Here is a 21,596-nt window from a genome sequence, read left to right as displayed (position 1 = left end):
GGCAGCAAAGGTGACTTGCTCATCAGCGCTGTCCCGCATTTGGAGTCGGTGGGGGTTGCTTTGGGTGAGGCTGAATAAGGCAAGAATCTTGCGAGAGTTTAGCTTGTGGTCACTTGAAGTTTATCTTTCACATTGGATCCGGTGGTCGGTTCGTTGTTGGGTTATTTGGTGGCGGTGGTGTTTCTACGGGCTACACGTAGCCCAGCGAAATGGCTTCACGACCATGTAGCTGTGTCAGAAGATTTCATTGATTCAGCTTGGATAGTAAGCATAAGTTGTGTTCCGTTCCAAGGACACAGCTGCAACGTCATATTTAACGGTGTTTGCATTCTCTATAAGTTTATACCAATGAGCTACTGCTGAGAGACATCAACCTTACTCCACCAAAACTCTGACTCTTTCCTAGCCCAGGTATCATCATGTAACCTCGCCGGAACGCCTGCCGGACCTCCAATCAACTCCTTGTTCTCCTCCCCAAACACCATCGCCTTGGGGTTCTCCGCCCGATACCTCTCCCACGCGGGCCTCTCCGGCGCAGACCCCTCCACAGCATTCGGGTCCCCGGTCGCGATGAAGCTCGTGATATACGCGTTGTACGTCAAACACAACTCCTTCTGCGCCGCCGAGATCTTGGTCCTGTTCGGCTCGCACGTCTCGTAGTACATGTTCTCGCCGTGCCTCGCCCGGTCCAGCAACGAGCTCTCCAGGCCCCACTGGTACAGGTACACGGGCTCCTCGGTCGACTTGCTCGCCAGCTCCGCCGTCTGGCGCACGGGGGCCACGTAGGCGTACTGTCCGTACGCGACCTCCAGCCGGCGGTACTGCGGCCCCGTGCCCTCCAGCTGCTCCTTGTACGGCGAGTCCGCGACGGTCAGGGGGTCCGGGTAGAGCTTGTCTATCGTCTCGACGTCCTCCTTGGACAGCAGCGGCAGCAGGTCCGCGAAGAAGCTCGTGAACTCCTCCGACCTGGAGACCTTCTTGCTGATGTAGATGGAGCCCTCGTTGCGGTTGAAGCCCGTCATGATGGGGACCTTGCGCCACTTGTTCAGCCTCCACGACTCCATCGGCGGGCGGGGGATGATCTCGCCGTCGATGACGGGCTGGAAGGCCCAGCGGAGGGAGGGGTTGTACTTGTCGAAGACGGCGATCTGGGCGGCCTGGACCTTTTCGGTGGGCGCGCTGCGGAGGTAGGCGAAGGTCTCGGTGGAGGAGAGGCCGGAGGGACAGCCCGTTTCGGCGAGGAAGTCGGCGAACTGGGCTTCGTGGATGGGGGCGCTGTAGGGGCGGACGGCGCGGGATGTCGGGGCGCCGGATTCGAGGATGACTTTGTGAAAGAGGGGGGCTGTTTGGCCTTCGTCGTGCATCAGGAGGTGACCGATCTGCGGATGTCAGTTGGAGGAAGGTCATGTGAAGCTAGGGTGGTTCTTACGGAGTGACCTCCGGCCGAGATGCCGAACAGAGTGACGTTGTTGGGGTCACCTCCGAAGGCGGTGATGTTATCCCGGACCCATTCCAGGAGGATGAGCTGGTCTTTCAGACCCAAGTTGACGGCGCCTTGCTCGTAGCTCATTGTCGAGGGAAGGAAACCGAGGGCACCGATGCGGTAGTTAAACGAGACCGCGACCAGGTCCTGGCCGGAGTTGGCAAGGAATGAGGGGGTATTGTGCATCATGGCCGTGCCGCGGTTGAACGCGCCGCCGTGGATGTACACGGCGACGGGCAACAACTTGCCGTCATCATAACTCTGGGGGCGGAAGACGTTGGCTGTCAGGCAGTCTTCACTGTATTCGAACTTGGGACCGCCGGGGAAGAGCTGCTTGCCCGGGGCGACGGCGCCGAACTTTGAGGCGTCGATCGTCGCCGTTGACGGTCCCACCTTGACCGGCGGCCGGAACCTGCGGTCGCCGGTCGGAGGGAGACAGTACGGGATGCCGCGGAAGGCTTCAATCGGCCGGGGGACGTCTTCCGTGACCACGGTACCGACGACGGTTCCCTGCGCGATGGTCACGGACGGACGATCATCAACCTTTGAACCCATCTTGAAGAACGTTTGTCTCTCAATTGGTGTTGGTCTGGGCAAGGGTGAATGAGAAAGCGGACCGGGGAGTTGGTGAAGCTTCGGGGTTGAATATCGGCGGATGTTTGTACCGGACTACCGTTGCATGCGACTCACTGACCACCCAATGCGCTTGGCTCAAGAGTTGATTAGCCTGTTAAATGAGTAGGGGGATGTCAAGACGTTTGATAGAGAGCTTGTTTTCCCGCGGGGATGGGACGGCCGATCTCGGCGGCGGTCATGAACTTCGGGCCCAGATCTGTCGTCCGAAATGCAGGATATCGGGCTTATCAGCGGTCGTCGGGACTTGCCCGACCTCTTCAAGGACCCTCGACTCATGACCCGGTTTGAACCCCGCGATAGCCAAAAGCAGAGGGAACCCAGATTGGCGGGTAAAGTCGCCCGTTATGGGGGCCGTGTATGGATCCCGTTCCTGATAAGATGCGTTTCCAGGACTAAGAAGGTTCCCCGGGTTATCTGCACTATCTGGGACGCATGGTCTATCAACTGCACCCCGGAAACAGGCCTCGTGAGCCTGCGGGGGTTCGAGATAATGACCAATCGGTGAGGACGCATTAAAACATGATGTTCTGACCTTCTTGCGGTGGGAGAACGGCCTTTTGGAGCTGTCAACTTCTATTCTTGCCCTCGTGTTGGATTTGTTGTTGAGACATACGACAAGATGGCCGACAACACGCAAGTCGAGAAGGACGTCAAGAACGCCGAGGACGGCCTCGAGCCGACCAAGTCCCTGACCGCCGGCGAAGTCGCCCATCTCGACGCCTCCGCGGAGTTCCTCTACCAGAACAACATCACCGAAGAGTACCTGGCAGAGCTCGTCAACGACAAGGAGAAGAACCGCCGCCTCGTCCGCAAGATCGACCTCATCGTCCTGCCCCTGCTCGCGGGAACCTATGTGCTGCAATACATCGACAAGCAGGCGCTGTCGTACGCGGCCGTCTTCGACCTTTTCACCAGCACCAGCGTGACGCAGACAGAGTACTCGTGGTTCGCGAGTATCTTCTACGTGGCATACCTGGTGGCGGAGTACCCGTGGGTTTTCCTTGCGCAGAAGACGCGCATGGGAAAGGTTGTTGCGGGATGCGTGCTTTCGTGGGGTTCCATCTTGATGATCACGGCGGCGTGCCATGACTTTCCTGGGCTTGCGGCCTGCAGATTCCTGCTCGGAACTTTTGAGGCGCCGGTTACGACTCTGTTCATGATCATGGTGTCCATGTGGTGAGTAAAGCCCGCCGATGCCTGGGAAGAATAATCGTGTCTAACAGGAGACCTTAGGTATGTTCGATCGGAACAACCGCTGAGAGCAGGCCTCTTCTACTGCTGCAACGGTATCGGATCGATGCTCGGTGGTATTCTCAGTTACGGAATCGGCCAGATCGACTCGTTCCCCGTATGGAAGGCCGTCTTTCTCATTTGCGGTGGCATGACCGTGCTCTGGGGTGGTCTTCTCCTCGTCTTCCTCCCTGACAGCATTCTGACCGCCAAGCGCTTCTCGCTGGAGGAGCGTGCTCTGCTCGTTGGCCGCGCCCGCCTTGCCAAGACGGGTGTGATGAACAAGACGATTCAGTGGTATCAGATCAAGGAGGCATGCCTTGACCCGCAGGTCTGGCTGCTCACGCTGTTTGTGCTGCTGAACGAGATCATCAACGGTGGCGTCGCCAACTTCGGAAAGCTCATCATCAAGGGACTCGTATCGGACCCGTTGCTCACGACGGCGCTGGGTATCCCGCAAGGCGCGTTCCAAGTCTTTTGGATCCTGTCGGGAGCGTTCACGGCGACCAAGCTGAAGAACCAGCGCACGACCGTCATGGCTCTCTGGCTCATCCCCACCATCATCGGATGCTGCATGATCTGGAAGTTGGACCGGAAGCACTACAAGATCGGCGTTCTGTTCGGATACTACCTCGTCGGTTCGTTCGTCGCGTCACTGGTTCTTGCGCTGCAGATGCCGGCGACGAATCTGGGCGGATACACAAAGCGTATCACTGCGTCGGCCATCGTCTTCACCGCGTACTGCGTCGGCAACATAATCGGCCCTCATGCCTTCCTGGCTGAAGAAGCGCCTCTGTATCCGACGGGTTGCAAGGTGATTCTGGCGTGCTCGGTTGCCCAGATGTGTATCGCCATCGGACTGAGGGTGATGTTGATGCGTCGCAATAAGTTGAGAGATGAGGCGGCGGCGGCGGCGGGCATCGCGCCAGATGCCGAGCACGAGGATGAGGGGGTTGATCTGACTGATAAGGAGGTAAGTTGCCCGAGCTTGACAAATGCGAACCCGGCTAATAAAATGGATAGAACCAAAACTTCCGCTATGTGCTGTAAGACGTTGGCGTTTGTGAATTGCTGGAGTGTGGAGGAGCGAAACCAAGATACCAAGACTCATGACTGTTTTCCGTCTGCAAAAGAAATCAATCGACGGCCGTATGGCCACTTCACAATCATGATGTTCCCGAGTCCCAAAGTGACCAATGTCTGTAAGTAACCTCGCCTGTCGATATCAATGGCATGTCTGGGATCGAAACATCAGACGACATTCTAGCCTGGCTCGCCCGGCGTCACAGTATCAATGGCCAGTGAAACAGCAGAAGAACGAAACTGGGGACGGAAAGTAGGTATCATATTGACCTGGCTGACTGTGCCTAAACATGTAAGACCCGTATCTGTACCATGACGAACACCTTAACCGCCACGGCTTTTTCAAGGCCTGCATTGATCTTCGGCACGGAGGCTATCGAGGTAGCCCCAGAATCCTGGGCCATGGAGACCATCGAGGGTGGCACGAGAATCCTTCGCTAGCCGGTGACGAAGAGAGATGTGAATAGAGGGATGTAGATATCGCAGTCGGGGGCGAAAGGAAGAGTCACTGGACGGGAGGGTTCTTGGTTTTGTTTGTCTCGAACGCGGAAAATCTCATTGTGTTGGGTAGTCGTGAACCATTCCTATGCCATTTTCCTCTCCTCAGAGAGCCGGACGCCTCGAATTGGCGATTTTGTACCATGCAACCAACTCTAGATCCATGATGTAGACCGACCGAACCGAACGACTAGACCTTTTGGAGAAAAAGTCAGCCATCGTGTCGGGCAGAGAAGAAAACCCAGATCCCTCGAGCCAAAAAGAGTGAACTCCGCCCCGCGCAACGTACCATTTCCTCCCCCGAGGACGAAATCCTCAGCATTTATCGCTGGGCGGACCAGACGGACTTGACGAGGCCATCGCGCTGGGCCAGGCGGTTGAAGGCGTCGTCGCTCTCGCCCATGGCGCGAACGAAACCGCAGAGGGCGTAGACGTGGTTCTCGCCGGCAACAGCGCGGCCGTTCTCGTCAACCTTGGCGACGGAGATCTGGACGGAAGCGTGGTCCTTGGCCTTGATGATGCGGTTGGTGGCGCTGCACTTGCGCGGAACGTAGCTATCGAGCAGCACGTTAGCAGACTGTTCAAGATCTTCCCGTTTCCTTCGTGTCGTCGTCTTCTGGCCCCGATCCTTCTCCAAACTCGCCGAGGAAAAAAGCTTGGAGGAGCAGAGCTTCCGCAACAGCATCTCGCTCTCCTCCCCAAGCTACTCCTCCTCCTCCTCCTCTTCCTCTCCAACCAGCGACCGGACCAGAATTTCGAGGTGACGACACGGCGTCTCGCGCGGGGGGTTTTTGGTATTCGCTTACAGATCGACGATCTCGCCCTTGTCGTTCTCCATTGCTGCGACTTGCGTTCGGGGGTTGTCTAGAGGCAAGTGTGTTGGTTGTTGTTGCGTTCGCAAGAGGTCGTCGCGGGAAGTGACTTTTGGTGGGGGGGAGTTCTTGAAATTTTGGCACGATTTCGTGGGTGGTGCTTGCCGAATCGGTGGGCCAAACAAAAAAGAGGTGAGCCCTCCTGCCGCGCGGATCACGTGGCGGCTGAGTCAGGTGACCGCGCGTCTGGATACTGCTTATCGAAGCGCGATTACCGGGGGGTCTGTGCGTGTCTAAGGTACCTAGCGCGGCCGGGCCAATTGCCCCGCTGACCTGATGTAGGTAGCTGCTGCTCCGCGCGTGGTGTTTTTGTTTCCATGTTAATTAGAGTCTCATCATCAGTCACTCACGCCTGCTTTAGCGTAAACGAGTTGACGACCAATCGAAACGCCATCGCCACTCGAGTCTGCGCCTAAGATTACCCGGGCGTTCCAGTGCCTATGCATACGTTCCGAGCAACATAGTCTCTCGTAGACACTCCACATTCATCCTGCTGCGTCTCGCGTCGAAAACATGCGCCCGGCGCATCACCACCGGCCTGCCGAGATTCACGATGGCGTCGCCGTTCCGAAGCCTCCAACATGACTCCTACAGTCTCTCATCCTCCCCGGGCCTGCCATCACTGGACCAGATCCAATCCCAAGCACCCGCACGGCCTCCAATTCGAAGTGGCAGTGCAGCAATGCAGATTCCCGACGATGCAAATCGCAACTTCACCAGCGCCTCGAGCTTTCTTCGCCAAGAACAGTCCGCGATCGACCTGACGACTCCGTGCAAACCATCTACCGAGAGCTTCTGCCAACCCCCACCACCGCTTCCCGAAGACGATGTTGAGATCATTTCGCTTGCGTTTGTCACGAAGCCGAAACGAAAGAGGGGTGTGAAGGTCCTCGAGAAGAAGCCCGGGCAACCGCCACCCAAAGCCGCCCGGTCTACCAAAGCATCCAAGGAGAAGGAAGAGACCGAGGCCGACCAGCCATGGAAGAAATACTTGAAGGATGCTGCCGAGAAGGAAGAGAAGAAGGCAAAAGCCGCGAAAACCAAGGCTCCGGCCAAGGCGTCGAAGAAGAAAGGAGAGACCGCCAGTCGCCACTTTACAAAATCCAAGTCCAAGGATGAGGCCAAAGACGAAGAGATTCCCGCGCCACTAAAGAAAGACTCTGGTGAGCCATTAGAGCTGGATGCGGCTATGCGACGGCGCATGGATTGGACACCACCACCAGCGGACACTGCTTCCGGGTCGAACGCACAGGTCGTGGACTTGCTTTCTTCAGTCGACAAGAGCTCGAGCTTTGTCGCGTCCAAAGAGACCTTCGACAATCTGTTCAAAAACTTCGGCCGCCCGGAAGATGAACCACCCAGGCCCTCTGTTGAGCCACCTGATGGGGACAATCCTATTCTACGAAAGAGGAAATTGATCGAGACGGTGTCTATAAATGATTCGGCCAAAGCCGCAACATCTGACCGGGTACCGCCAAAACCAAAGGCAACCAGGAAGAAACCACGAACAATTACCGAATTGGCCACAGCAGCATATGTAGTTCCGGACGCAACTGAGCAGGAAGATCCATCAGAACTTCCTCTTGAGAGTGTCGAGGGCGATGCAGAGGCTGCAAAAGGCAAGGGGAAAAAGAGGCCGTCAAGGGCCAAGAAGCCGAAGAAAATGCCACCGCCAGAACCTGTACTTCTATCACCGACGGCAGCTCTGAGACAAGCTGCGAATCAGGATTACGTCTTCGGGACATCAAGCCAGCTGGCACGGGAGCACTCCCCGACGTTTCTCAGAGATCTGCAGTCTGCGATTCAGGCTTCGAATTCACGGTTGAAGCAAGATGACCACTTTGTCACCCCTATCAACAGCGACGCAATCGAGCCGGAACCTCGTCAAAAGCTTTGGGGCGTGGGTGCGCGAGACGAAGATGGAAGAGTTTTGGATCTCGAAGTCATCGACTTGGCGAACACACCAAAGGCAGCTGGAGCGACCTCTGAAGGGCCAAATCCATTTGGATATGTTGCCGCTGAGAAGCAGCCGCCGCCGCTTCCCAATCACTTCCCATCGGAGGATTCCTTCCCAGACATCGATGATCTCTTGGGTAAAGGCGCGGCTGGCGATTTGCCTAGGGGCCAAAAGGAGGCATCACCTTTCTTCTCGACAGCTCGACCCGTAACTGCCCAGTCAGAACAGGGACAGGCTGGTCCTGTTGATGAGATCGCAGAAGGCTTTGACGAGGATGACATTGACTTGCCTCCCCCGCGGCTTCCGTCGGTGATGGAGACAAAGGCACCTGACCCTGTGATCAAGGCTCGGCCTACCACGGAACCTAGCAAGCCCAAGTTCGAGCTATACACCGACGTTCAGCTCGCGCGAGAGATCTCGTCGTACGGCTTCAAGCCAGTCAAGCGACGTACGGCTATGCTTTCCCTGTTGGACCAATGCTGGGCAAGTAAGCAACGGCCAGCCCTGTCGTCACTACCAATGAGTCGCCCGATTTCGACGACTTCTGAGTCACAGGCAGCTGCAAAGTTGCAGACAGCCGCATCTGTCGTGTCACCCAAGCGCCCGCCAGGCCGTCCGAGAAAGAACAGTATCGACCCATCGCTCGGTGAGCCGTCACCCAAACGCCCACGCGGCCGGCCGAGAAAGAACGGCAGTGTCGAACCCGTACCGAAAGAGGCATCGCCTAAACGCTCTCCAGGCCGCCCCCGCAAGGTTGTGGAAGTTGAAGTCATGTCCAGTGAGCCGCCGCCGTCAGCGCAGCCGCCTCCGCCATCTCCCAAACGATCACGCGGACGGCCCAAACGAGCCGTTGAGCCGTCGCAAAGCTCTGCCGCTCCACGAAATGTGAAGGGCAAATCGAAGATGACGGCAGACATTCCAGTCATTCCAGAGACGGGCGTGCGGGCGGCCTCCCCACGTGGGAAGCGGCGCAAGTCACAGGAGGTCATCGAAATACCTGATTCAGCATCCGAAGGGTCCATCTCGTTGTCGCCATTTTCCTCGCCTGAGCCGACTTTCTCTTCACCACCGCCTGTTGATGTTTCCCTATCTGTCGGCGAGGACACGGAAATCTCTCTCGCCGCATCGCCTAAGACTCAAGAGGATGTGGCCTTGTTCCAGCATATTACGGAAGCGGTCACGACGGCACCTCCGGCTATAGATCCGAAGAAGCCTTCTTTTCATGAAATGATGTTGATGTATGACCCTATTATACTCGAAGACCTCGCCACCTGGTTGAACACCGGGCAGCTGTCCAGGGTCGGTTATGATGGCGAGGTCTCTCCGACTGAAGTGAAGCAGTGGTGTGAGTCCAAAAGCGTGTGTTGTCTGTGGCGCGAGAGCTTAAGAGGAGGAGAGAGGAAGAGGTATTGAATTACAGTCGATACAACACAGATACCCTGCTGAATAGGTTTATGCGTTTGGTTCACGGCGTCACTTGGAGACAGCATCGAGACGCACATGTCTATTCTAAACAATAAACAAATTCTAGAGTCCATGATCTTACAGTCTCATGATTCTGTGAACGAAATCACAGTCAGCGATGGACGATATTCAGACAAGTGTCATTTGCTGTTGCGCACGGCATTCCTGAATTAGCCACAGGGCGCGTCACAGGGCGCTTCGACGAACCTCGGCAAAACATCAAACAACCCCGCTGCGATGATCTAGTCCGCAACACCTCATGAACTAGCCGGGTGCTGCGAAACGATATCCGATGTCTTCGATATTCTTTCCTCGCAGCTTTCGCATGCGAACCCATTCGTCAATAGCATCAGTTCGACTCACCAACATCTCAAACCCTTGCTCAATTGCGACCGCAACGTCGAGCCGAGGCCGAAGTCCGACTACGCCACTCATAGGCGTCTCAACTCCGATCATACATCTCAAAGTCGCGACAATAGCAATCATGTCGCAAAAGCGAGCTTCATCTTCAGCGTCAACGAAAGAGAAGAAGGAGGTACAAGCGCCCCGGCCAAGTTCAAGGTGAACCCGCATCAGACTGTTCTCACTTCATCGGCGCCGCTGACATCCTCACAGTATCTTGCTTCTATCGCCGACAAACCAGGTATTACTGCTCCATCGGGTAAAGACATCAACATCGTTCGCATCGGCGCACGTATTCCCAGGCGGTAACTTGGACGCATATCACGATGGAATTATCCCACCACCAGAAGCGAAGGAGAGGCATGAGGATGGCCCTGCGTACCGCCTCGGTGCCATCAGGGAATGCTTCGAGGAGACGGGAATCCTCCTCGCCACAAAGAAGGGATCGGAAGACGCGTCTACGCTCGTAAACCTGCCGTCGCTAGACAGGGACGCCGCCCGCAAGCAGATCCATGGGAACCAGGTCCGCTTCAATGACTGGGTCGAGAAAGTCGGCGGTGTTCCAGACGTCGGTATGTGACTGTCGCCTTCGCTGAGATCAATCTATCAATCAACCGACTCACCTTTTACGCAGACCGCTTGATCCCTTTCACGCGATGGGTCACGCCAACGAATGTACCCAAACGCTTCACGACGCAGATGTACCTCTACATGCTCCCGCACTCAGCCTCAACCGGCGCCGAGGCAACAGAGCACGAGATCATTGTCCCAACACCCGACGGCGGTGTAGAGCACACAGCCGCCAAGTTCGACGACGCGTCCGTGTGGCTTTCGCGCGCCGACAAGGGAGAAATCATTCTCTTCCCACCGCAGTACTACCTACTCTTCCTCGTCTCTCAGTTCTGCAAGGGCGCGTCGAGCGGAGCCGGTATCGAGCACTTCGCGGCGCAGCGGGAGCAGCTCCGGCGGTTTCTGGAGAGGATCCCGACGGTCGAGTCAGAAGCTGCGAAGAAGCAGCCCACGTCTCAGATCCCCTGGTCGGACAAGGTCATGAGCCCGCATAACCTCTTCATCCGCGAGGACGACAACCGCGTGGTGTTGGGCATCGACAAGCCGGGGCCGGAGCTGAAGGGCTCCGGACGCGGAGGGGACTGGGAGAGGGTCGTATTGGTGAAGTTCACCAGAGAAGGGCCGCGGAGCGTCGAAGTTCGGGGGCGGGAGGAGGTGCTGCGCGAGGAGAAGGAGTCGAAAACGGCGCGGGAGGAGGCGGAGAAGAGCGACAAATCCAAGATCTGACGAAGTCTGTTCTTCTAGACGTTAGAAAATACGACAAACAAAGGCGAATAAAGGGTTAGATTACCGCGACTCAGATTTCCCCCCGAGAGTTGTATTTGCTGACGGCCGGGAGTCCGAGAGAAAACAACACACAGTCAGCATCTTCTTCCCCGGCCCGTTCCCCATCAAGAACACCCACCCCTCTCAACCAACACGCCGGACCCTCGTTTCTTCGCACGTTTTCTCTGCCCGCGCAGGCCTGTTGACACTGCAAGATCTGAAGGATGAGATGTGACCGGGGTACAGAGAAGTTTAAAACAAACGAAAGTGCAAAAATGATGCAGCAGAGGAGCATTCCGCTGCCCGCGCAGGAAGGCAACCAAGCTGAACCGTGGTGGGCGAACCACTCCGACCACCTTCACAGCAACTCTAGTTCAGGCAAACTCGAAGGTTCGGGGGCATCCCTTCCTCCCCGAACATCCAGGGCAGAGCCTCAGAGCCTCACTTGATCTTGGAAACCCCACCCGGACAGAGAGGAAGCAGTCGTTGATGCGTGGCAGTGGGTACGGAGAGGGTACGTATCAGGATGGCGTTGGAACGCTGTTGGGAACGAGTTGCTTGATGCAGCCACCTCCGTGGCCGCATTGAGGAGACCATGCTATTTCACTGCAATCTATTCACTGCAATCCTTTCACCCGCCGACCATTCAGTCCTCTACCCTGTCCTCCCTCCCACCCGACACCTCCTGCTCCTTCACCCCTCCACCCCCCTCTCCCCCCATCTTCGTGCTGTCTCCGAAGCGAAGGAGAGGGCGATTGGCTCAAGATAGGGCAATGAATGATCCGATTGTCGTGACTTGGGTAAGCGACAAAGTCAGTTTGCCCTGGTTGGTTCGAGAGATCTGCGAGTGTTGTTGATGCCATTCCCGTTTCTTCTCAACTGCGACGCGAGCATCGAGTATCCCACCCACGTGTCTGGCGAACTTCCGCCACCGCTATTTGACTGGATATCCCCCCGTATCTTGAGGCTCTGCGAGTAAGAAGGGATTCGCTCGATGGTTTCGGTCCCGGACTTGTTGATGTCTCCTGAACCATGATCCTCGTCCTTTCGATTTACCGGTGGGCTTTACTCGCGGCCTGGCCCCTCTTCCATCCTACGTGGCATCGGGATTGAGGATTGCCCCGAATCGACACCAGTCTCGTGAACTGTTTCATCGGACGATGATGACGCTCCATTCCTGCGGGACCACGACCGAGATATCTGAGAGGCGTCTTCATCTGACTCTATCTCGATAGACCAAGACAAGTCTATTTTTCAGCTGGGGAGCTTTCGTCTCTGTACGCCGTCAGCACTTACGGCCAATCCAATGGGGCTGTTTTGCACCGTGGGGGGTTATCTTGACTAGACGGATCTGTGAGTAGACAGCACGAACCGTTACATGAAGAGTAGTTCTCACGACGAGTTAGTCGAGAGGCACTCGTCAGGGTGGTGTTTCTCCACAGGGAGAGAACTTCGCTGTTTCGGAAGAGATGCATCGGGTACGTTCACCGCTTCTTTTCCGAGTCGAACGCTGCTGAAGAAATGACGAAAGATAGACAGCCCTCACTCAGTTGGCGAGACCTTACCCTCTCAAGTTGACGAGCTGCCTGCCGCACGAACCAGGCTGCTTGGCTTGTACCCGAAACCCAGCCAAGGAAGGCCGAGGACACGCGAACTCTACCTTGTAGGGCTAAAGTGCAACAACATCTGTTGCGCGACAAGCGGCACGCCATCTGCCCACAGCAACTTGAGCGGGGAAATGGAGATACGTCGAACAACGAACACCACTTTCCCCTCTCGAAAAATGGTACTGAGATGTGATTGGAGGGCTTGTCTCAAGCTCGGAAGCAGTTGTACGTCTGGGCTGCATCTGCATGGATGCTTCATGCATGCAGGTTGAGAGAAGTATCTGTACGGCGGATCCATCTGTTCAATCAGGTTCCCAGCCACCTCGAATATAGAGGAACGGGAAGAGACAGAAGAGGAGAAGAGTGAGGGGCATGAGAAAGAAACACGGAAACGAGAAACGAAGAAGATACGAGAGCGAGAATATGGTTGGAGGACCAGAGCCTGATGTTGGAATGTAGTTCACAAAGGGTTGGATGTCTTCGTGCCGTCCCATTGCCGGCCCATACCGCATGTCGCACCTGACAAGCAAGGATTAGAGAATGGCAAACAGACATCGTGTATCAGAGGAATTTCAAATGCTGACATACAGGAAACCTTGGCGATGTTTGTTCATGTGAAGGGACCGAATCAGACAAGGACGAGTCGAGCAGAGCCGCAACTAATGGGCACCATGTCGACTGCTCGCTAGTTTCTCCGGCCATGCAGACGATATGGATGCCGTGCTTGCGTGGATCGAGTTGGGCCCGTCTCCCATTGCCGTCGGCGCTGTAGGCTTTTGCTTCCGGCCGGAGACCAGGGTAAGAGAATTATGGAGCAAAATTTGCTGTGAAATGTGATTGATGTACATGTTGCCGCCGCCGAAGCAGCTGACCCACGAGCAAGAGCACTATCCGATGGGATGGAGTGAAGATCAAGATGGTAATAAGGTCCGAGGGGGGGAAACAAGCACGGGTGTTTACTAAACTGCTGGGTGAACGGTTGAATCAATATGAGCGAGAAAGTTATAAATACCCCTTGAAGCCGTCGATAGACTGGGAGAAGAGTTGCTGCAAACCATAGGAGCAGGGCTTCCCTGAAATATTTACAAACCATCAAAATCCTCCAAAGTCACTGGTTTGACACCACATTACATTATCCTACTTATCCTTCCATCACCATGTCTGGCGAGTAAGAGATTCAAGCCAACATGAGACGAAATAAGACAAAACTCACATAAGTACAGAGAGTCTTCCAACCCCATGCTCGACATCTACCTTGGCGAGACAACCATTCAGGAAGTCACCAATCCGCCCGCGTAATAACAAAACAATATTGTCGCCAACTGCACTTTTCAGGCATCTGAGCCCAGGAGGACCAGATCCGCGCCGAGATATGAGAACATAAGGGGGGAAGTGCAAAGTTATTTGATACCCTTTCGTGGAAATTGAACATCATGATGCTTCAGGGCTCGTTGGATGTGATGTTTCATATTTCTACTCTATGGAACGTTGAGCTTAGGCCATGGGTGAAGACAATGGGAGTTGATAGTTGCACATCTACAGTTTGAGGCGCTCACTTCGCGTGTAAATTGAACGAGTCATCCTTAATTGTACGGACAACATGGAATGAGTTTAATGAATATGAAGATGAATGGTCATATAATTCTGGTTTCTCTCATTGAATCAGCACATGTAGCTGAAAAGATGAGTTGCACCGTAGCTTCTCATCACAGCACGACCGCCGAATCTCATACACCACAGGCCAGCACCCACTTGAATGTGATTTCAGGTGTTTAACTGCGGCTCTGCGAGAATTATACCTATCAGATAAGGAAGCTCGGACATATAATAGCATGCGTGTGTTGGTGGAAGTCGTCATCCTGCCTTATCCTTGACCTCGTATGCGATCATCTGGCCTATGATCTGCAATCCTCCTGCCGTAACTCCTGTATTGTCTCAACTCCCCACTCGAATGTTCCGCCTTGTGCCGTGACTTACCGGGCAATATTGTGGCTCTGACATGTCGTGGGATCGTACAATTCGCATCGAGCTGTGCTGATGTATCGGTGGGTGGACTGGTGGCACCTAACAGCTTCGACGACGATTCCCAAAGTGGCAATTGTACGTTCTCCCGTTACGGACGTACCACCAGCGGCCCGCGAGCTTCCAGCCTTGCCAAGACGAATCGAGACTCGTCTGTCGTTGCTTGTTTCTTTCAGACGAACTGCCAAGCGTTGCTCTTGCTACCCTTACCTCGCCCTTGGCATTGCCATACGCAGATGCCTTGAGATGTCATATCTAACAAAACCTCGGAACCTTTTCAATATAGCTATTGAATTTCAAATGACATGTGAATTGAGTATTCTCAACTCATCTTGTAATGAGGGGTAACGCGTGACTCCGGGATCAATGCGCCACGCAGCGGAACTCCCGATCACCCTGCCATGATCACCGCGCATCACCGTGGAATGACGGGATCTTTCGACAACTTCGGCTGATGGCGGTCTTCCAGAAAATAATCCCAGTTACCATGAGCGCCACTTAACTGCAATCATCAGCAAAAAGGTATAAGATGAATGCGGTGGCACCGTCGTCAACCTGGCACGCCTGGCAAGGCTAATGGGGATCCCCATGTCGTGGTACATATGTACGCGGGCGGCCTGTCATGTAAGTGAGCATCGACTGCATGATGGCATCGTCTACACACACCGCATCAATGAATCCTAAAGACAGACAAGACGGCTGCTGCAAAAGCACCAGACTGCAGGATTTCTTGGCGCACCAACGGACTTCGCATCAAAATTTATGCAGACATGCACGAAGCGACCCCATGATTGGACCGTGATGAGGGGGGTAGACGTTGGATGCATCTGACCGGAGGATGTCAGTCTACAAGGAGGGTGTAAGTACCTTGTTTATGTAGGGAGAAAATGGAATAGCCAAGTTCATCCCTTCTCGATGAAGAATACCGGTAACAGGGGTGTCTTAAGAGCTTGATATTGCTGTGTAGTTGGGAATACAGGCCGCGCGCGTGGGGCTTGAACGGCCTTGTTGGAGTGGTAGACGGGGCCGGGGATGGGTCACCGGACCACTGTCCGTCACGGCGAGTGGACGATATCCGACCTGCTTTCCGTCCAGCTCATATCATGACTGCAGCAGAGCCTCAAGTTTGGGGTTGTGCTCTTGTCCGGTTGGCTGGCTCGTTCATCTGATTCGGGCTATCGTGGATGCCGCCGGTTTGTTGTCCTAGTTTACCTTAGGGGGCTTTCAGTTACGGCTTAATCTAGGCGTGATCGAATCCCGGGAGTGGAAGTTTACGCGCAGGGAGTAGGGGTGATTCTGGGCAGTAAGTGTGGTTCCGGTTTCCCGAAGATTCAGTAGTTGATCAGGGATGAACTTGGTTGATCGGAAGAGAAACCCGTTCGGTACAGTGTTGCCATCTACAGCTCGGGATACAAAAAGGCCTCCCGGGGACTTCAGACATCGTGTGGTTCTCAGCCCATTCTGAAAATCTCATCTTCATATCAACAGTCATCGTCGTCAGTTATCTCAATTGACTGAGTACATCTACACATCCTACTCGCAAAGCCATACCCAACCGTGAACATGAACGTCAACACGTACTCCGTCGTCATGGTAAACAAGTAAGACCATATTATCCAGTATTTTGTTTTAGAAAGATTTGCTGACATGGTATTTGCTGGAGTTCTGGTTCTACGACTGATACTACCGTGTTCGACCGTTTTATCAGCGACACAAGCAGCCTGCAGGATCGGCTTCTTAACCCTCCACCACCACCTCCGCCTCCCTCGACAACTTCACAGAGTTAGGTCTCATACCGATAAGGAGGGAGCCAAAATCTCTGACGAGCTTGCGATGCCGCGGCCATCACTCAAGTCGATTGGCAGTGCCCTTTTGGTGGAATAAGTTGGAATCATTTGATACCCTCGGTCTCGGCGTTGAATTTCCCACTCGTCGTTCTTTGAGCCGCATGCTGAGAAGTCGGCGGTCTGGATGTGAGAATATTTCTTTTGGGCTGGAACAATATTTTACTGTGGTATGTCTGCAGACGCCATTGACTTCGTACTGCATGCTAGCAGTTCCTATGAATACTGAGAATAAACGAACAACCTCTCAAGCACGGTCTGCGACCTGTGTTACAAAGCCCGCAAAGTGCCCGCTTCAGAAGTGCAATACAATGTTTTCAGTGAAACCCGTCTCATTGATCCTTCTTAATAGGACCTGTCCAAGTCTGCTTTGGCAAAGTCCTCCGGGGTAGACACCCGAATAATTGAGGTGGTTGAAGACCTTCTTAGAACTGCTGTGATTGACTGTACCCCGCATGGGAGGTTACTGACGTCTTCTGACAGACATGTCCTGGCTTCAGTGAAATGGTGCATAAGTTCGATTTCCTGCTTGTAATTAAGCTCTAAGCGCCTCGCGGAATCGAGACCCGAAGGAAGAGCTTGTTACAAGACCTGAATCCTCGCGTTGATATGACCAGTAGCCGGGGTAGCTGAAGGGCCAGACGAAGCCTATTGGAGCCAAAGGTACCACAACTGTGGATCAAGCTTCAGCCGAGCTCCGAACACCGCAGCTAGGTCCCGTCCGGCGTAACCCCCGCCATCCATTCAAGAAACATGGCGGGGATATCTATCTTGACCGCTCACAATTCTACCTTATCATCGTCATTAATGGCTGCCCGTATCTCAACAGCTGATGGCCAGTCTTGCGTGGATCATGCTTTGGTTCCGCAGATCAATAACTCCCATAACGATCGCATAATTCACTTTGTGCGCCAAATTGTTGCGAAGGCGCGGCGACAAGGAGAAGGCGGTCTCAGTGTCGATCTAAGTTTCCAAGCTTTACACGATCTTCCCGGAACACTCATTGACATTAGCAAAAACGATTTAGAGAGGTGAGTCATTTCGTCCCTTAGTCTTGCTCATTACATTCTGACGAAGCAATATCTAGACTGGCGCTCGCGAATAACTCCCTATCCTGTCTTCCTCCCCGGCTTGCTGAATGCGTAAGGTTGCGGTACTTGAACGTCAGACATAATTGTATAGAAGTCTTTCCAGAGCCTGTATGTCTCCCTTATTCCTTGGGTCGATAAACCGAGGAATCAATGCAGCTGACTGCTTTACAGATATGCTGTTTACCATCCCTTGAAATTCTTGATCTTGGGTATAATAAGTTGAGAACTGTTCCCAAAGAAGTTTCAAAGCTCGCGAAGCTTCAAGTTCTTTCCTTAGAACACAACCTCATCACTACGATACCGTCGTCTGTCAGAAATATGACGTCACTACGCGTGCTCCAAACAGATGGCAACCCTCTCGAGTCTTCGCCGCCAGAAATCCTCAAACAGCCAAATAGACAGTCCGAGTCAGATTTGCTCGTGCCCCAGCAAATTCTGTCAACATCAAGGAGACATGTCAGCGGTCTCACGAATCACTCAGGACCTGACTTATTCGCCGTGGCCGACATGACAAGACACATTCTACGTGATCTGAATCGAACAGTCATCCCTTTAGCTAGGGAAACACGGAAGCAAAAGGGGACACTATCCCATATGGAACACACCCAAAGGCGTGCTGGCATCTACATACGAGAATTGGAGCTCTTTACCAGTTTCGCTGCTGAAGGGGACGACGACGCTCTACATGGAGTCCCTAAGGCTTACGAGACTCTCCTCGGCGTTTTTTCCCAGATGTGCTCGGAGCTAATAGAAGCTGCCGACCTACTTATCGAGAAGGCTAGTCTCAGTGATGTACAGACTTTACTGCTCTCACTGCACAGCACCTCTCAGAAACTACGATTCAGCCACGCAAGCCCAAGTGTCAGGCTTGGAATGGCCGATCATAGTCCTCAGGACGCCTGTCGAGCTGATAGTCTGGGTATAAGACTGTCTCCGGCGCCCTCCTCTTCAATCGCTTCAACTACTCCAAGTGGGCCACTGCCCTTTTCAGATGCAATCAGGCATGACTACTTGGAATCCGTCATTCTCTCAATGCAAAGGTCTTGTGACAGCTTTTTGCAGATGACCGCATTCGATGATTGGATTATGGACAACTCGAAACCACAAGCATTGGCGAGCGGTCCGTCTTCAAACCCGCTTCATTCTTGGCAAATTCTCTTCACAAGTTATTCCAAGCACCGAAGCTTGGTAGGACTCATACGAAGTTGGTTAACTTCGCACGGCACGCAAACCTGCAACAGCGATGATTGGCGTAACCTCCGTCACCTGGTGGAACGGTACATAAAAAGCTGGGTCACCTTTCTTGAAAATTTGATATCTTCACAGGTTGCAATTTGCATGCCCAGCAGCCTGAAAGATGAGCCTCGGACTGTGCAGCTTTCTGTAAAGCGTGTTGCAGGGCTTACTAGGAATAATAGAGAGTAGGTTTAATAGATAAATGAGTCTTTAACTAAATAAATCTCGTTTTCCATTTGTTCTGCACACCGCTTTCTACATTAACGTCATCGCCAATAGTACTCCATCGTAGAAGATCTACCCTTTGGAAAACTCGTTAAGGGTATCCCAACCGTTACCTTGACGTTTATTAGTTTTGTGAAGCCTCTGAAGGTTATCATCCTTACCTGTTGAAAACTTAAATGTATACTTCACGCCGCCCTGATTATAAGTTACTTTGTGTCTGGCCTTACTTTTAGCGAGGTCGATGAGCAACCTTTTGAGCGCAGGGCGCCTGTATACCTTAAGATAGGCTCCTTGATTGGCGCTAGCCTGAGCTTGGAGATGGGCAGGTGTGTTCTTGGTGAAGAGAATATCCGTCATGTGACCGCTACTACAAAATGAGTGATCACAATGCGAACCATCTCCGCTGAGAGCTGCGTAGATAATGGAAAGGTTAGGACTCGGCAGGCAAAAGTCCCATGCGTATCGCCAACATGGTCGTATCGTCCACCAATCGCCCTTTGCCACAAATGCACGCAAGCTCAGCCTGCAGGATAGAGGAATGGTTAGGCCAAATGCTTCTGCTTCTGCTCCCGGCAGATAAAGAACCACTGCCCACGTCTGGTTTCGCTGATGCTTTCCTGCCAAAATCATCGTCATCTAATACCACCCCGAAGCTGACATGTCCCACGCGGACCAACAGACTCAAGATTCGCTATGCGGCCTCTGCCAGCAATTCGTCACAGACCTCATCAATTCTAATTTCTGTCACTCGGAAAATTATTCCTTCGATAAGCGCTGGAAGTTACGCCCGCTTTGGTATTATGGTGAAACCTACAGCTTCCCCTACCACAATAACGCCGAAGAACTGTCGGCAAATGCACAGTCATGTTCTCTATGTAGGACGATCCTGGAGGTGTTCGAGCCGGAAGATCACAGTCTCATTTCAAATCTCGGGCTGTTCGTGATCGAACGTCAGCGAGGTCCAATCCAAATAATGACACTGTCGTTTGATTCTGGACTGGATGGCCCATATCGGGACCCGTTGATGAGACTTTTCGACTTCGCCGCGTATGAACCACGCGATCACGGAGACCTTCTCGGCACCAGATTCTTGCGGCCCATTCCCGAAAACCCCACGTCACAGGAAGCCCTCGACACAGCACGCGCGTGGATGACAAACTGCATAGAGAACCACTCTGACTGTTCCGCCCATGTGGGAAGATTACCAACAAGAGTTATCGATCTTGGCGCCGGCCCAGGAGACTCAGTCACGATATATACCACAAAAGGGGCATCGGGGCGTTACGCAGCTCTAAGCCACTGCTGGGGCGGTGATATTCCAGGCAAGACGACAACCAAGACTCTCGAGGAGTATCAACAGTCCCTACCGATAAACGGGCTACCACAGAACTTTTGTGATGCTATCCTTGTGACCAGAGAACTTGGCCTACGTTATCTATGGATCGACGCGATGTGCATCCTACAAGACTCCTATGAAGACTGGAGAAGGGAGGCGGCGAAGATGACGGCCATCTATAGCAACGCAACCGTCACTATCTCCGCGTTAGACTCGCCTGGCAGCACGACCGGCTTCCTCCAGCCTAGGCCCAAAGATGGCGTCATCGGCCGTGGCTTCGTTATCAAAAGAAACAGAGATAATCTTGACTATGGAACCAACCGGAGCATACTGAGCACCCGCGGATGGTGCCTCCAGGAGCGTATGCTGTCGCCGTCATTGTTGCACTTTAGTCGCGAGCAGATGTACTGGGAATGCCGCACAGGAGTGAACCAAGAAATCATGAAAGACGAGCCAATTGTCTACCGGAGCAATTTCACACTTGTCCGCAAAGTCTTCGGCATGGGGACATCCCTGACCTTCCGAGACTGGTATCACACCGTTGAAGAATACAGCCGACGTAAGCTCTCCTACGGCAGCGATAAACTACCCGCGCTGGCCGGGATCGCCGACCGCTTCCGGTCGGTTGGCATCGGGGGCGAGTACGTCGCCGGTCTGTGGGCGCATGATATCGAGCGCGGCATCTTCTGGGTCACGAACTGGGACCCCGTTGAGCGGCCAACTCATGCTCGGGCGCCGAGCTGGAGCTGGGCCAGTCTCGATGGCCAGGTCGAGTTCCAATTGAAAGGCGACTTCCAACATCGACATGAGACCGACTTGAGTCTATCTCTGTTTAAGGTCCTTCAGATCAGCATAGGCGTTGGTATGGATGATCCAGCGGCCCCGGAGGTGCAAGGTTGCTTGAAGATCCGAGGACCCGTGGCGCAGATGCGCTATCAACACAATGATCCTTCGGACCTTCACGGCAGTTTGGCATTCGAGAATGAGGAGCCCATAGCTCTCAGGGCGGTTATGGACTTTGATAGGAACGTATCACGAGATTGCTGGGTACTGACCGCTGGTCCATCGGACCCCCGTATATTACTTCTTGAAGAAATAGACGTGGGTACCTTTAGACGCATAGGTTGTGTTAAATGGTATCAAGATAGCCCTAACAGGCTGGAATTAAGCGCAGAAGAATTCAGTCGCTTCCTGGTGAGGGACATGGTTCTAGTATAGCAAGAATTAAACGTGTAATACGGAGTATAGAGAAATGAAAATAGCAAGCATGCAAAA

General features: G+C 53.7%; 5 protein-coding genes across 5 annotated transcripts; 3 read left to right on the top strand and 2 right to left on the bottom strand.

Moving 5' to 3' along the window:
- Nucleotides 1-353: 353 nt before the first annotated feature.
- On the bottom strand, nt 354-2,038 carry CkaCkLH20_10005 (extracellular lipase; the record flags this gene model as incomplete). The annotated part of the gene is made up of 2 exons (XM_038892720.1): nt 354-1,379; nt 1,430-2,038. 2 exons carry the CDS (start codon nt 2,036-2,038, stop codon nt 354-356), a joined length of 1,635 nt encoding a protein of 544 aa, XP_038741969.1.
- A 700-nt stretch (nt 2,039-2,738) lies between these two features.
- CkaCkLH20_10004 (major facilitator superfamily transporter) lies at nt 2,739-4,873 on the top strand (the record flags this gene model as incomplete). The annotated part of the gene is made up of 4 exons (XM_038892719.1): nt 2,739-3,295; nt 3,353-4,322; nt 4,373-4,395; nt 4,780-4,873. The coding sequence occupies 4 exons, from the start codon at nt 2,739-2,741 to the stop codon at nt 4,871-4,873; spliced, it is 1,644 nt and encodes a 547-aa protein (XP_038741968.1).
- A 379-nt stretch (nt 4,874-5,252) lies between these two features.
- Nucleotides 5,253-5,768, bottom strand: CkaCkLH20_10003 (40S ribosomal protein S21; the record flags this gene model as incomplete). The annotated part of the gene is made up of 2 exons (XM_038892718.1): nt 5,253-5,484; nt 5,737-5,768. The coding sequence occupies 2 exons, from the start codon at nt 5,766-5,768 to the stop codon at nt 5,253-5,255; spliced, it is 264 nt and encodes an 87-aa protein (XP_038741967.1).
- A 524-nt stretch (nt 5,769-6,292) lies between these two features.
- CkaCkLH20_10002 (AT hook domain-containing protein) lies at nt 6,293-10,921 on the top strand (the record flags this gene model as incomplete). Its single annotated transcript, XM_038892717.1, has 5 exons — nt 6,293-9,104; nt 9,492-9,784; nt 9,839-9,917; nt 9,973-10,197; nt 10,260-10,921. 5 exons carry the CDS (start codon nt 6,293-6,295, stop codon nt 10,919-10,921), a joined length of 4,071 nt encoding a protein of 1,356 aa, XP_038741966.1.
- Nucleotides 10,922-20,435: 9,514 nt separating this feature from the next.
- On the top strand, nt 20,436-21,539 carry CkaCkLH20_10001 (heterokaryon incompatibility protein; the record flags this gene model as incomplete). Its single annotated transcript, XM_038892716.1, has 1 exon — nt 20,436-21,539. The coding sequence occupies one exon, from the start codon at nt 20,436-20,438 to the stop codon at nt 21,537-21,539; it is 1,104 nt and encodes a 367-aa protein (XP_038741965.1).
- Nucleotides 21,540-21,596: the final 57 nt, after the last annotated feature.

This window comes from Colletotrichum karsti (genome assembly GCF_011947395.1).
Source record: "Colletotrichum karsti strain CkLH20 chromosome Unknown Scaffold37, whole genome shotgun sequence".
Taxonomy (NCBI): domain Eukaryota; kingdom Fungi; phylum Ascomycota; class Sordariomycetes; order Glomerellales; family Glomerellaceae; genus Colletotrichum; species Colletotrichum karsti.
Note: the sequence above shows the minus strand (reverse complement) of the source record. Positions and strands in the feature narration are given on the sequence as shown.